The 12,500-nt window shown below is 43.1% G+C and overlaps 1 protein-coding gene across 1 annotated transcript in view; it reads left to right on the plus strand.

Annotated features, from left to right (window-relative positions):
- LOC134448737 (uncharacterized) overlaps window positions 1–12,500 on the plus strand; it is a 79,920-nt gene that overhangs the window by 13,213 nt on the left and 54,207 nt on the right. Inside the window, exons 2-5 of the mRNA XM_063198390.1 lie at window positions 1,242–1,439; window positions 4,199–4,288; window positions 7,149–7,349; window positions 12,376–12,500. The exon at window positions 12,376–12,500 is cut by the window's right edge and continues 1,107 nt beyond it. Coding sequence (XP_063054460.1) covers window positions 1,242–1,439; window positions 4,199–4,288; window positions 7,149–7,349; window positions 12,376–12,500 — 614 coding nt within the window. The remainder of the gene's footprint in view (window positions 1–1,241; window positions 1,440–4,198; window positions 4,289–7,148; window positions 7,350–12,375) is intronic.

Raw genomic sequence — 12,500 nt, forward strand, 5'->3', positions numbered from 1 at the left:
TTTGCATCTGTCATTTTGCATCCAACAGCCATTTTGCATCTGTCATTTTGCATCCAACAGCCATTTTGCATCTGTCATTTTGCATCCAACAGCCATTTTGCATCTGTCATTTTGCATCCAACAGCCATTTTGCATCTGTCATTTTGCATCCAACAGCCATTTTGCATCTGTCATTTTGCATCCAACAGCCATTTTGCATCTGTCATTTTGCATCCAACAGCCATTTTGCATCTGTCATTTTCAATCCAACAGCCATTTTGCATCTGTCATTTTGCATCCAACAGCCATTTTGCATCTGTCATTTTCAATCCAACAGCCATTTTGCATCTGTCATTTTGCATCCAACAGCCATTTTGCATCTGTCATTTTGCATCCAACAGCCATTTTGCATCTGTCATTTTGCATCCAACAGCCATTTTGCATCTGTCATTTTGCATCCACAGCCATTTTGCATCTGTCATTTTGCNTCCAACAGCCATTTTGCACCTGTCATTTTGCATCCACAGCCATTTTGCATCTGTCATTTTGCATCCACAGTTAATCCTGTTGGATGTGGTTCATCCTTCTTGGTGGTATGCAGACATTACCTTGGATACCGTAGCTCTTGATACATCACAAAGACTTGCTGTCTGCAACAGTTACATGCACACCAAGAATTTCTCCTTTTTGAACTCTGATATGTCACCCAAAATGTTGTGTGCATTGCAAGATTTTGAGGAAAACTATGCTCTTACCCTGCTAAATGAATCACTTTACTGGTGCAATGTGCAATTAATGAAGATTGGCCAACAGGCTGGTCCACTTGAGCCATGAAACTTCCCACACTAAAATGGTGTTTCCATTATTTTGTCTAACCCCTGTACATTACCGGCATATTTTATAGTCAATCACCCCCCACATTGGACCACATACTGATAACCCCAAACCCTCTCTCTCTCTCCCTCCCACTCTCTCTCCCTCCCTCTCTCTCGCTCTCTTTCTCTATCCCTCTCCCTCTCTCTCTCTCTCTCTCCCTCTCTCTCTCTCTCTCTCCCTCTCCCTCTCCCTCTCTCTCTCTCTCTCTCTCTCTCTCTCTGCCTCTCTCTCTCCATCCATATAACACTTCTTTATATCTCTCTCTCTCTCTCTCTCTCTCTCTCTCTCTCTCTCTCCCTCTCTCTCTCCCTGCCTCTATCTCTCCATCCATATAACACCTCTCTCTCTCTCTCTCTCTCTCTCTCTCTCTCCCTCTCTCCCTGTAGGATTCGGAGTCCCTTGACAGCGTAATCGAGGGGGTCTTGTCGCCCCTGTTCCCCCCCCTCTCCGCCTCGGGGCCCCCCCTCCTCTGGCAGCTGTTCGGGGTAGTCGAGAGACGTTACCACGGCGACGCGCTGCGCTGCCTGCTGGACTTCCTGCTTCCGGCCAAGAACATACTGGGCACGCTCAGAGAGAGCGGCCAGGTAACGCACACACACACACACACACACACACATACACACACACACACACACACGCACACACATAGAGAACATACTGGGCACGCTCAGAAAGAGCGGCCAGGTAACGCACACACACACACACACACACACACACACACACACACACACACACACACACACACACAGACACACACGCACGCACACACACACACACACACACACACACACACACACACACACACACACACACATAGAGAACATACTGGGCACGGTCAGAGAGAGCGGCCAGGTAACGCACACACACACGCACGCATGCACACACACATATATATACACACACACACACAGTACACACGCTCAGAGAGAGCGGCCAGGTAACGCACACACACACACACACACACACACACACACACACACACACACACGCACACACACACACACGCACAGACACACACACACACGCACACATACAGTACACACACTACACACGCTCAGAGAGAGAAGCCAGGTAACGCACACACACACACACACACACGCATGCACGCACGCCGGCACGAACGCACGCACACACACATATATATATACACACACACACACAGTACACACACTACACACGCTCAGAGAGAGAAGCCAGGTAACGCACACACACACACACAGTCACACACATGAGTGATTCTACGATTCGCCTACGCTTTTGGCAAAAGCAAAATGTCAATTATCAGTATTTTTTTTCAACTAAATGACCTAGATGTTTACATAGTGTATATATTTAAGTTTCCAAACAAACAAATTGCCAAGCTTAATCTTAAATCATTTGATAAATACTCTAATGAAAGCGAACATTTGCTTAATTATTTTGTCAACAGTGTTATGGACAAATACTATGTCATTTCAAACATATATAAAAATACTACAGAGTTGAAACAATAACGTTTGAAAGTGCTTATGTCCCTTAGCAATAATGCTGTCATTAATCTGTGCAACTGATATAGAAAATGTGATTGTTGAGCTTCATAAGTAGGATTTTATGATTCACTGGGATACAGACTGACACATTTTTCATTATAAATCCCTGTAACGTCTGATTTGAATTTAGTCACCCTCCTTACACAATACTTCCTCTTCCAGAGATAATCCCTAGTGTCTGTTCATAGGATTTTTCCAACACATAAGGGATCAATAGCTCAAAAACACTTTCAAAACAGTCAACCGTGTTACTCAACTGTGTTACAGTCAACAGTGCAGGGGAACAAGTCGGCACTTTTTTAGGAGAAAAAACAGAGCAGACAAACCCATCTCCCTAGAACACAAATTATTTTGTTTGTTTGTCTGTCAATATGGAGATAAATTGGCAAAAACATACTCCTCCTCAACTGTCATCAGTGTTGCCAGATTGGGCTGGTTCCCGCCCAATTGGGCTGCTTAGGATGGCCGTGTGCGGGTAAAAATGGCATCTATCAGAAAAACCTGCCCACTTTTTGCCATAGAAATCAATAGAATTGGGCGGATTTTGTGCTTCTAGGCGGATTTTGAACAGTTTTTGGGCTGGAAATCATCAGCCTCATCTGGCAACCCTGACTGTCGTAGCTAATTGTAACACCATTGACGGTAACACGGTTGACATTTCAGCCATTTTTATGGTGTTGTGCTAACTGAGGACCTCAGAAGTTCCACCACAGCACCTCAATCAATTCATCTATCTGTATGCTTTATCTGTGTTTTTCTACATGCAATTTATAATTCAGATTCTTATGAATATGTTGATAACACAGTTGACTGGCAATTATCTCACTATGAGAACATGAAAAAGAATGGATTAAATTATGGAAGGATGGAGCACAAATCTTACCAAAAAGTCTTCCCATATCCTGCCAAAGAGGTTATGACATCACGTGATGTTATTCGTATGGCCTAAGACCAAACCATTACTGATTTATGGAGGGGGTTTCAGACCATAACACGGTTAACACAGTTTTCGTGGACACACACAAAATGGCAAATTTAATGTATAATGGAAAGGACAGTGGTCTTTCTGACAGTTTTGTCATATTGTGATGATTACTGTGAATCAACATTTGCAATCGTCTTGGGCAAAACAAGTTTCTTTACATGCTAATATGAAGACTGAATCTGACATTTGGAAAACAGGACGGCATGAAAACGCCCAAAACCAGTATTAAATATTCATTCTTGCTGAGGGAAATAATGCCATGTCTACACTTTCTGTATTATATGAAAGATACATGTTTTCTAATGTCCAAAACATCATTGGATGCAGTTAATAGTTAGTGGAATTGGCAAATAAAATCCACGGACTTAAAAGCGCAGGCAAATCGGAGAATCACTCACATGCAAGCACACACACACACATACAGTACACACACACACACACACACACACACACACACACACACACACACACACACACACACACACACACACACACACACACTCCGAGAGAGGGGCCAGGTAACCACACACACACACACACACACACACACACACACACACACACACACACACACACACACACACACACACACACACACACACACACACACACACACACACACACACACAGCAGGCAGCACAGTTCGATGTGTTTGTGTTTGTGTCCTGCAGCACATCAAAGCTTCTGTTTGTCTTTTACAGGACTTCTAGAAAAGAGTGTGTGTATTAATGTGTGTGTTTGTGTGTGTGTGTGTGTGTGTGTGTGTGTGTGTGTGTGTGTGTGTGTGTGTGTGTGTGTGTGTGTGTGTGTGTGTGTGTGTGTGTTGTAGGCGCGCTATAAGGGTGTCCAGCTGTACCATCCAGGATGGCCTCTCTGTCTGGATGAGAAGGTGGTTGTTCAACTTGGCCCACTGCACAAGGTACACACACACACACACACAGACACACTACACAAGGTACACACACACACACACACATACACACACACACACACACACACACACACACACACACTACACAAGGTACACACACACACACACACACACACACACTACACAAGGTACACACACACACACACACATACACACACACACACTCTACACAATGTACACACACACACACACACACACATACACACACACACGCACGCACGCACGCACGCACGCACGCACGCACGCACGCACATGGCCGTAGCCAGCCATGTGAAGTAGGCGAGGTCCATGATGCGCGCGCGGAGCGCGCACCGAAATTTTATTATTAATATAAAATATAAATGAAAAATTAATTCATAAAATAAATAAATATAGGCTACACGGGCCTATATATAGGGCCCTCCTCTATGAATGTATAAGCCTTATGTGAAATATTAAATATGTAGACATGTATGATAATAAATATGTTGTAGTTTTCAGCCAACTCAGCCTATTCCCTTTGAATGGCTATGCTTTGTATCATGCCTCTTTTATTATAAACAGCATTCTCCCAGTCAGTAAAGCCCTTTGTAAGGAAACTAAAGCTTGACCCTGAAGTTGCACAATAAGCTACATCCTCAGATGGCAAGTTGCTCAGCCATTCATATTTTTCTCCCAATGAAATTACACTTCAGCTGTTTTCCTCCAAAGGTACAGGGATAGCTATCTCTGTAGTGCAAACCACCTATTTTGGAGTAAACTTTTTTCTTCCTAGAGTCGCATCAAACGTTTTGTTTTTATTTAGTTGTTATAGTTCTTCACAAGCGCAGAAGACAAAAGTCTATCAACGAGGAAGAAAAGTAGCCTATCCTCCGCGCTCCTGAGCCATCTGATGCGTCACGGCTATGCAGACACAGTAGTCACGGGAGCCTTTTTCAGGTGTGGATATTTTACTGCGATTGACTCTGACGAAGACGTGGCAACGTCGATAGTCTTGGCACTTGTACAAATTAACAGGAAAATATCCACATCTGAAGATGTTCCGGTGACCTCCTCTATCAGTGTTTATCACAGGCTTTCCAATTTACAATCAATTACCTTTCACGGATATCCTATGCTTTTACCTTAATGCAGCAGCTGATGCAGCAGCCGGCCTTCTTAAAATAATGACTCAAATGGCTTTTAAGACACCATAGCCTACTTGTTACGCATGAGCTTTAGGTAGGCTATACAACGCTTGGCTTTCTGAGGGCGGAGATCTCACCAAGCGCGGGCTTTCTGATAGCAGATATCTCACCAAGCGCGTGCTTAATGGGCGCGTTCGTGACGGCACATTACTGCGCAGGCTGCACACGCACACTTTGCCATTTCAATGCATTTTTACAACCAGAAAGCATGGTAATTTTGCGTTGCGCAATGCGCTGTCACGAACGCAACCAAACACTTGCGATGTCGGCTGAGTTGCGTTCTCTCCCACGAGTCGCACCACTTGCGATATTAATTCATCTTGTTTACTCGCAAAAACAGAACACAAAGGCAAAATTAGAACACATAGCACATGAAGGTTAACCACAGTTTGCAAAGGACGCTTCACAAAGGTTTATAGATGTTTTTGTGTGTTTCAGTTGGTCATATTTGCAGTTAAAATAATAATAATAATAATAAACCTCTCACGATAGGCGAGGTCCGGACCTCACTAGCCTCAAATGTAACTACGGCCATGCGCACGCACACACGCACACACACAAACAATGGACATCGTCGGAAGCACACCGTCATTTGAGCGATTTTCAGCGACAGAGGTAATAGATTTTGTATTGATTTTAGATTAGATTACATTACATTCTTTATTGTCCCGTAGGGATATTTGTTTTCACATGAGACTGTTCAGCGAGACTGTTCTTGTCGTTGCTAACCGTCTTAAGACCGTCTTACCGTTCACTTGGACTTAGTGGTGAGCGTCAATGTCGTGAGAGAGTTGAGTCGCTCGTACGAAGGACTTTGCTAATGGCGATAGCAAAGACGCTTTCGAGAAACGGACCCCAGTTCCATCAGGTTAGATAAGTGTTTCTTTTGACTTTGTCCCCCCCGAAAATGTTCAGGGACCAACTGTGAACTGAACTGACAGTTGATGGATGCTAATTTGTCGCTGCTTATTTCGATGCAGATCACTTATCACACTTACACATTTACAAGCCTGTCTTATTGTGGTGAAAAGTGACTTCAGCTATGTTTAGCTTTGTAATAATGTTACAAATATAGCCTACTGCTAGCTTGTCTTGAAAAAGTAGACATCCCCTCGCGGACCATCTGAGCTCTGACGCGGACCACCAGTGGTCCCCGGACCACACTTTGAGAATCACTGGGTTAGATCTTGTAGTACACATCTCATTTGCTAAACATATAGACACCATTTTCACACATAGACACATAAACATCCTCAGATATTCACGTACAATATATATACACACATCTATTCATATACACTCCAATATACACTCCTCTATGTACCTATACATTACAAATCTCCACATTACAACGTTGTTGTTGTTGTTGTTGTTGTTGTTGTTGTTGTTGTTGTTGTTGTTGTTCTCCCCAGGTGCAGCTGGTCCTAATGTTTCTCTCTTCCTGTGTGTGTGTGTGTGTGTGTGCGTGTGTGTGCGTGTGCGTGTGTGTGCGTGTGTGTGTGTGTGTGTGTGTGTGTGTGTGTGTGTGTGTGTGTGTGTGTAGGTGCGTCTGCGTCCGGGTGATTTCTACCTGCAGCTGGTGCCGCTGGTCGTAATGTGTGTGTGTGTGTGTGTGTGTGTGTGTGTGTGTGTGTGTGTGTGTGTGTGTGTGTGTGTGTGCGTGTGTGTGTGTGTGTGTGTAGGTGCGTCTGCGTCCGGGTGATTTCTACCTGCAGCTGGTGCCGCTGGGTTCTCGGCAGGTGACGCTGGTCCTCAAGTGTCTGTGTGTCAGGCAGGAAGTGCCTGGTGCGTTACAGGAAGTAGCCGTGCCACCGGGCATGCTCAGTAGCGTCTTCACGCCGCGCTTCCCCGACCTCATCAGCTCACTCCTACGAGACCAACAGGTACACACCCACACACACACACACACACACACACACACACACACACACACACACACACGGACCAACAGACACACACACATACACACTGTGAGATCAGTGTTAATTTCGTCAACCAGGACGATGACGAAAATATTTCGTCAACGCCCCTTTTTCCCGTGGCGATGACGAGACGATGACGAACAAAAATTGCTTGAAGAAAATAAAAATATGACGAAAAAAAAAGATTTTCGTCAAAAAGACTAAGACTAGACAAAATTTACAAGCCATGGACGAATGGACAATAAGAAATAGGCCTATATTTAAAAAAAAATAGGCCTATATAATTTGCAATGGTTAATATAATGGTTTCTTGAACTGAAGATTAAGCGCTGGCACCCTGTTTGTCTCTGCAGGCAGAGCCTGGCGCAGCTCAATCAGTAGTAGTTCAGTGCGTCCAGTTCAGTTGAGTTTAGGCACTAAAACGTCCCCCAGAAAGAGAAAAAATAGCCGACGTTGAGACAAGTGTTAATTTTGAAACATGTTCAACAACCCTTTTGTCCATGCCGAAGACTTGTGCGTTTGTGCAGTCATTTTAAGAATTCTGTAGCCTAGTGGCACCGTGGCGCCAATCTTCCTCTGATGCTGTCATTTTAAACCTCCTCGAGCTCTCTTCTCCTTTCCACATCCGTTGTCTGTTCTTTTTGTAATGTCTAAACAAATGCACGGCTACTGTAGTTTTGATAATAAGAATCAATGTTTGGGTGATCGCTAAGGGGTTTACATTTCGGAGATTTGAAACAACAAACAACGCTATAAGACCCAAGGAAGTAGACTTCATGCGATGCGTCTTACAATAGCGTCTTCCAGACATCCCAAGTTCCAAAAACTCATTTCATGGAGATGCTTATCAACTCTCGACACCCCGACGAACAAAACAGCATTACTGTTTAAACATTTGTATGTACTGCCTACTTTTCCCCCTGGGACTTTTCCAGGGCGTCCTACGAAGTGTGGCGTAATCTGTTTGAAGTAGCCTATTCCACGCATGCCGCACGAGTCATTATCTTTCTTTGTCTCACATTGCCAATTGAAAAATAAACGCTAACTTGGATAGTCTAAAATCAGGAATATTTTATCTGATTCGCGGGCACCGGAGAGCCACTATCAATATCAGGGAGACTTCTTGAACTTCTGGGAGACTTGGGATGTCCGGTCTTCCCACTGCCTGTGCTTTGAGTTACCCGGTCAGGTGACCCGGTCAGGTGAAGAAGAGCGTGTAGCCTACATGATCAAATTCAAAAGCAAATGATAGGCTATGCGGCAGCTTCTAATGCACGAAAGAGAGAGAGAGCAAGCGCGAGCAACCTGGAAGTGTGTGTGTGTGATGCACTTTTGCTCTACACAGATAAAACTGAATTATTATATTTGGGAAAAGAGAGGAGAGACAAAAGATTGCTACTATCCTTGAAACGAAGGGACTGAAAGCAAGGGAAACAGTTAAAAATCTTGGGGTCCTCATTGACAGTGACCTAAACTTCAACAGTCACATGAAAGCTATTACTAAGTCTGCATTTTATCACATAAAAAACGTCTCTAAATTTAGGGGCCTGATGTCTAAACATGATCTGGAGAAGCTAATACATGCCTTTATTTCTAGTAAAGTTGATTACTGTAACAGTCTTTTTACTGGCCTCCCCAATAAAACCATTAAACAGCTTCAACTTGTACAAAACGCAGCTGCAAGGGTTCTTACAAAGACAAGGAAGTTCGACCACATTACTCCAATTTTAAGATCGCTGCATTGGCTCCCAGTAAGCTACAGAATTGATTTTAAGGCTATGCTACTTGTGTTTAAATCACTAAATGGAATGGGACCCACATATCTACTGGATATGTTTCAGCTGTATGCACCAACTAGGTCACTAAGGTCAACGGAGAAGAATTTGCTGGTGATTCCAAAAGTCAAAACAAAGTGTGGAGAGGCAGCCTTTAGCTTCTATGCTTCAAAGCTTTGGAACCAGCTTCCAGATGACATAAAAAATGCACCCACTATTGATAGCTTTAAATCTAGACTCAAGACAAAGCTGTTCTCAGATGCTTTCCCCTAGCTTAAATTACTTATTCTTATTATTTTTATTTTTTATTTAATTTGTTTCATTTTATTTTATTTTATTATTATTTTTACCTTATGTTTTATCTTAATGTTTTTAAATGCTTTTTGACTCTAATTCATTTCCTTCTTTCTTCCCTGTTTCCTTTCATTTACATTTGTTAACTTTGTGAAGCACATTGAGTTGCACCTGTGTATGAAATGCGCTATATAAATAAACTTGCCTTGCCTTGCCTTATGATGTCAAAGTTACTGTTACATAGCTAATTTTGGTGTTGGTGGAAAATAGCTGGTAACAACGTGAATATTTGCTGCAATAGGCTAGGCTATTTAGAAATAATTTGTGAAATAACAATAGCCCTACTAGGTTATTCAGGCTATTTTACGCCACAATGTTGACTATGACTAAAATGACGAAAATGACGAAAATTTGACTAAGACTAAAATTGATTTTCGTCATTAAGACTAAGACTAAATTGGGAAGGCAATGACTAAATATGACTAAGACTAAAATTGATTTTCGTCATTGTGACTAAGACTAAGACAAAATTGAAAAAAGCTGACGAAATTAACACTGTGAGATAGATGGTTGTTCTCACTAATCAGGAAAGGCTTTGCGGTTACAGTTTTCACGGGAGAGGATGAACGCAGCTCAGAACAAGCTTGATATCCAAGAATATATGGGCTTTATTTTCACCAAAATAAATGTGCGCGTGGAAAACTGAAAACAAACGGAAAGATAATAACGAAAGATAATAACGGAACATAATAACATAAATTCTGGATCCAAACAGTAACTTAACACACAGAGGACTGAATGCCCTTCAGAGGGCAATTTGACATGTCTCCAAAAACAAATCTGTAACTCTGTGAGTTTTTTTTCATTGAAACATATAAGTCACACCATTAGAAACCTCAGACCTTCCAGATTTCAAATATATATATATTAAATAAATTATATAGCTGGCCCAATTTAAAGAAAGTGAAAAGAAATCTTCGCATATTCTGTACTCTCTGCCTGTAGCAGCCACACCTATAGCTATTCACATGTAAAGTACCAGTGCTTGAGTGGCTATTCAGAGGTGACAACACGCCCCTTTCAGCTAGGCAAAACACAGTGTCCTGCCACAGGACAAAGAGAGTGACAGTTGGGTGTGCTATCAGAGCACATGGAGATTGACAGGGGGGTGTGGGCCATTAGAGGTTTTTCACACCTATCTCATTAGTATTCAAATGAGACAGGCAGTGGCATGACATAGTCTTTCTTTTTTGCATTTTGTATGAAAACAACAAAACATTTCTAAATGCCCTTTTTACTTTTATGCAGCCAACACATTTGTTTACAAGATTCAAACTTCAAAAGTCTTGGCTAGATATATTTATTGTGTGTTTTCTTGCACTTTTTGAAGACCTTTTTTGTACAGTTGTATACTCAATTTAATAAAACATGTTTGTATGACATCCAATTTTCTTTCAGATTATTTCTTGTCAGGCTTTTCGGAATACAACCATATATTCTACTTTTGCATAGATGCTTACTGTTAGTTTAAAATGTCAGGGTGGTGCAAGCAGCCTAAAAGCCTCTGAAAGGCCTTAGACCTCAGAGGGTTAAACTTCAACATGCTACGGCACAGTTTTCACGACACACTGCTCTCTCTGGTCACCAGCAGTTGTCTAAATGAACACACAGCTGCTTCTCCTCAAGAGCTACCCATTCCCGGGTTTACCTACACACTTCAATCATTCAATTATCCAGTGACTGATAGCTTACTAACTAGAGATGCACCAGATCCTGCACCGGATACCGGATCCACTGCTTAAGATCCTGCCGGATCCGGAACCGGATACCGGATCCTACGAAAGGGTTGAAACACATAGCCTACTCGCACACGTGGGCCCTTTTTATTACGTTGGCTCAAACTATTTTTTAGACTCATTGGCTTACTGCCACACTGCCTGCAACGCCCTCTTCCAAAGGGCTTTCACTCCATGCAGCAATTGGGGTTGTGAAAGACTGACTGAAAAGCCAAGGCTAGAGATGCACCAGATCCTTATTTTTAGGTACTGTAACTGCCGGATACCGGATCCACCGTTTAAGATCCTGCAGGATCCGGATCCTCTGAAAAACTCTATTATCCTGCCAGATCCGGAACCGGATCTTGGATCCTGTGCATCTCTATTGCTAATTACTGACAGGTGCCTCACCTGATTACCTACATTGCTGTTTCAACTTGACACAACTCAATTAACTGATTGGTTACATTTACCATCTCAAACAAGGAACAAAAATACAAAGGAAAATAACAGTTGCCCAAGCTTTCCCCCCACCATCATATACACAATATACAGTTAGATCAGTCAGGATCAAAACATTAGTCCATCATTTCAAGCACACGACTTCAAGCAATCACCATCTGTCGGAAGTCACAGTGATTGGGGGACTTTTGCTCACGTGGTGCGCGCTTTCCACCAAAGAAACTCAACAGAAGACCAATCGCTTTCCACGCAAGAGTCAAGCCAACAAATGCAAACACGAAACCATAAGTGCGATCGAGATACCGCAACGGCTGTATGCGCATTTAGACAGCAATGCATTCTGGCTCAAAAAAGTTGCATGACGGTTAGATTTCCTGTCAAACTTCAACATTTCGGTGGTGTTGCGTTGACGAGGTGACATGTCACATGGTGTCAAACTATCGCTATTACTACTCTCTCTCTCTCTCCCTATCCCTCACCCTCTCCCTGTCTCTCTCTCTGTCTCTCTCTCTTTCTCTCTCTCTCTCTCCCTATCCCTCACCCTCTCCCTGTCTCCCTGTCTCTCTCTCTCTCTCTCTCTCTCTCTCCCTATCCCTCACCCTCTCCCTGTCTCTCTCTCTGTCTCTCTCTCTTTCTCTCTCTCTCTCTCTCTTTCTCTCTCTCTTTCTCTCTCTCTCAAAGGTCCAAAGGGGCCAGCAGAGGGAGAGAGTTCAGCCGAGCGACCGGAGCCATCGGACCCGCCCGGACCAACACCAGCACCAGAACCAGCACCAGAACCATCTGAGAGACCGGACCACTGGGCTGCA

This window comes from Engraulis encrasicolus, chromosome 5, assembly GCF_034702125.1.
Source record: "Engraulis encrasicolus isolate BLACKSEA-1 chromosome 5, IST_EnEncr_1.0, whole genome shotgun sequence".
Classification (NCBI taxonomy): Eukaryota; Metazoa; Chordata; class Actinopteri; order Clupeiformes; family Engraulidae; genus Engraulis; species Engraulis encrasicolus.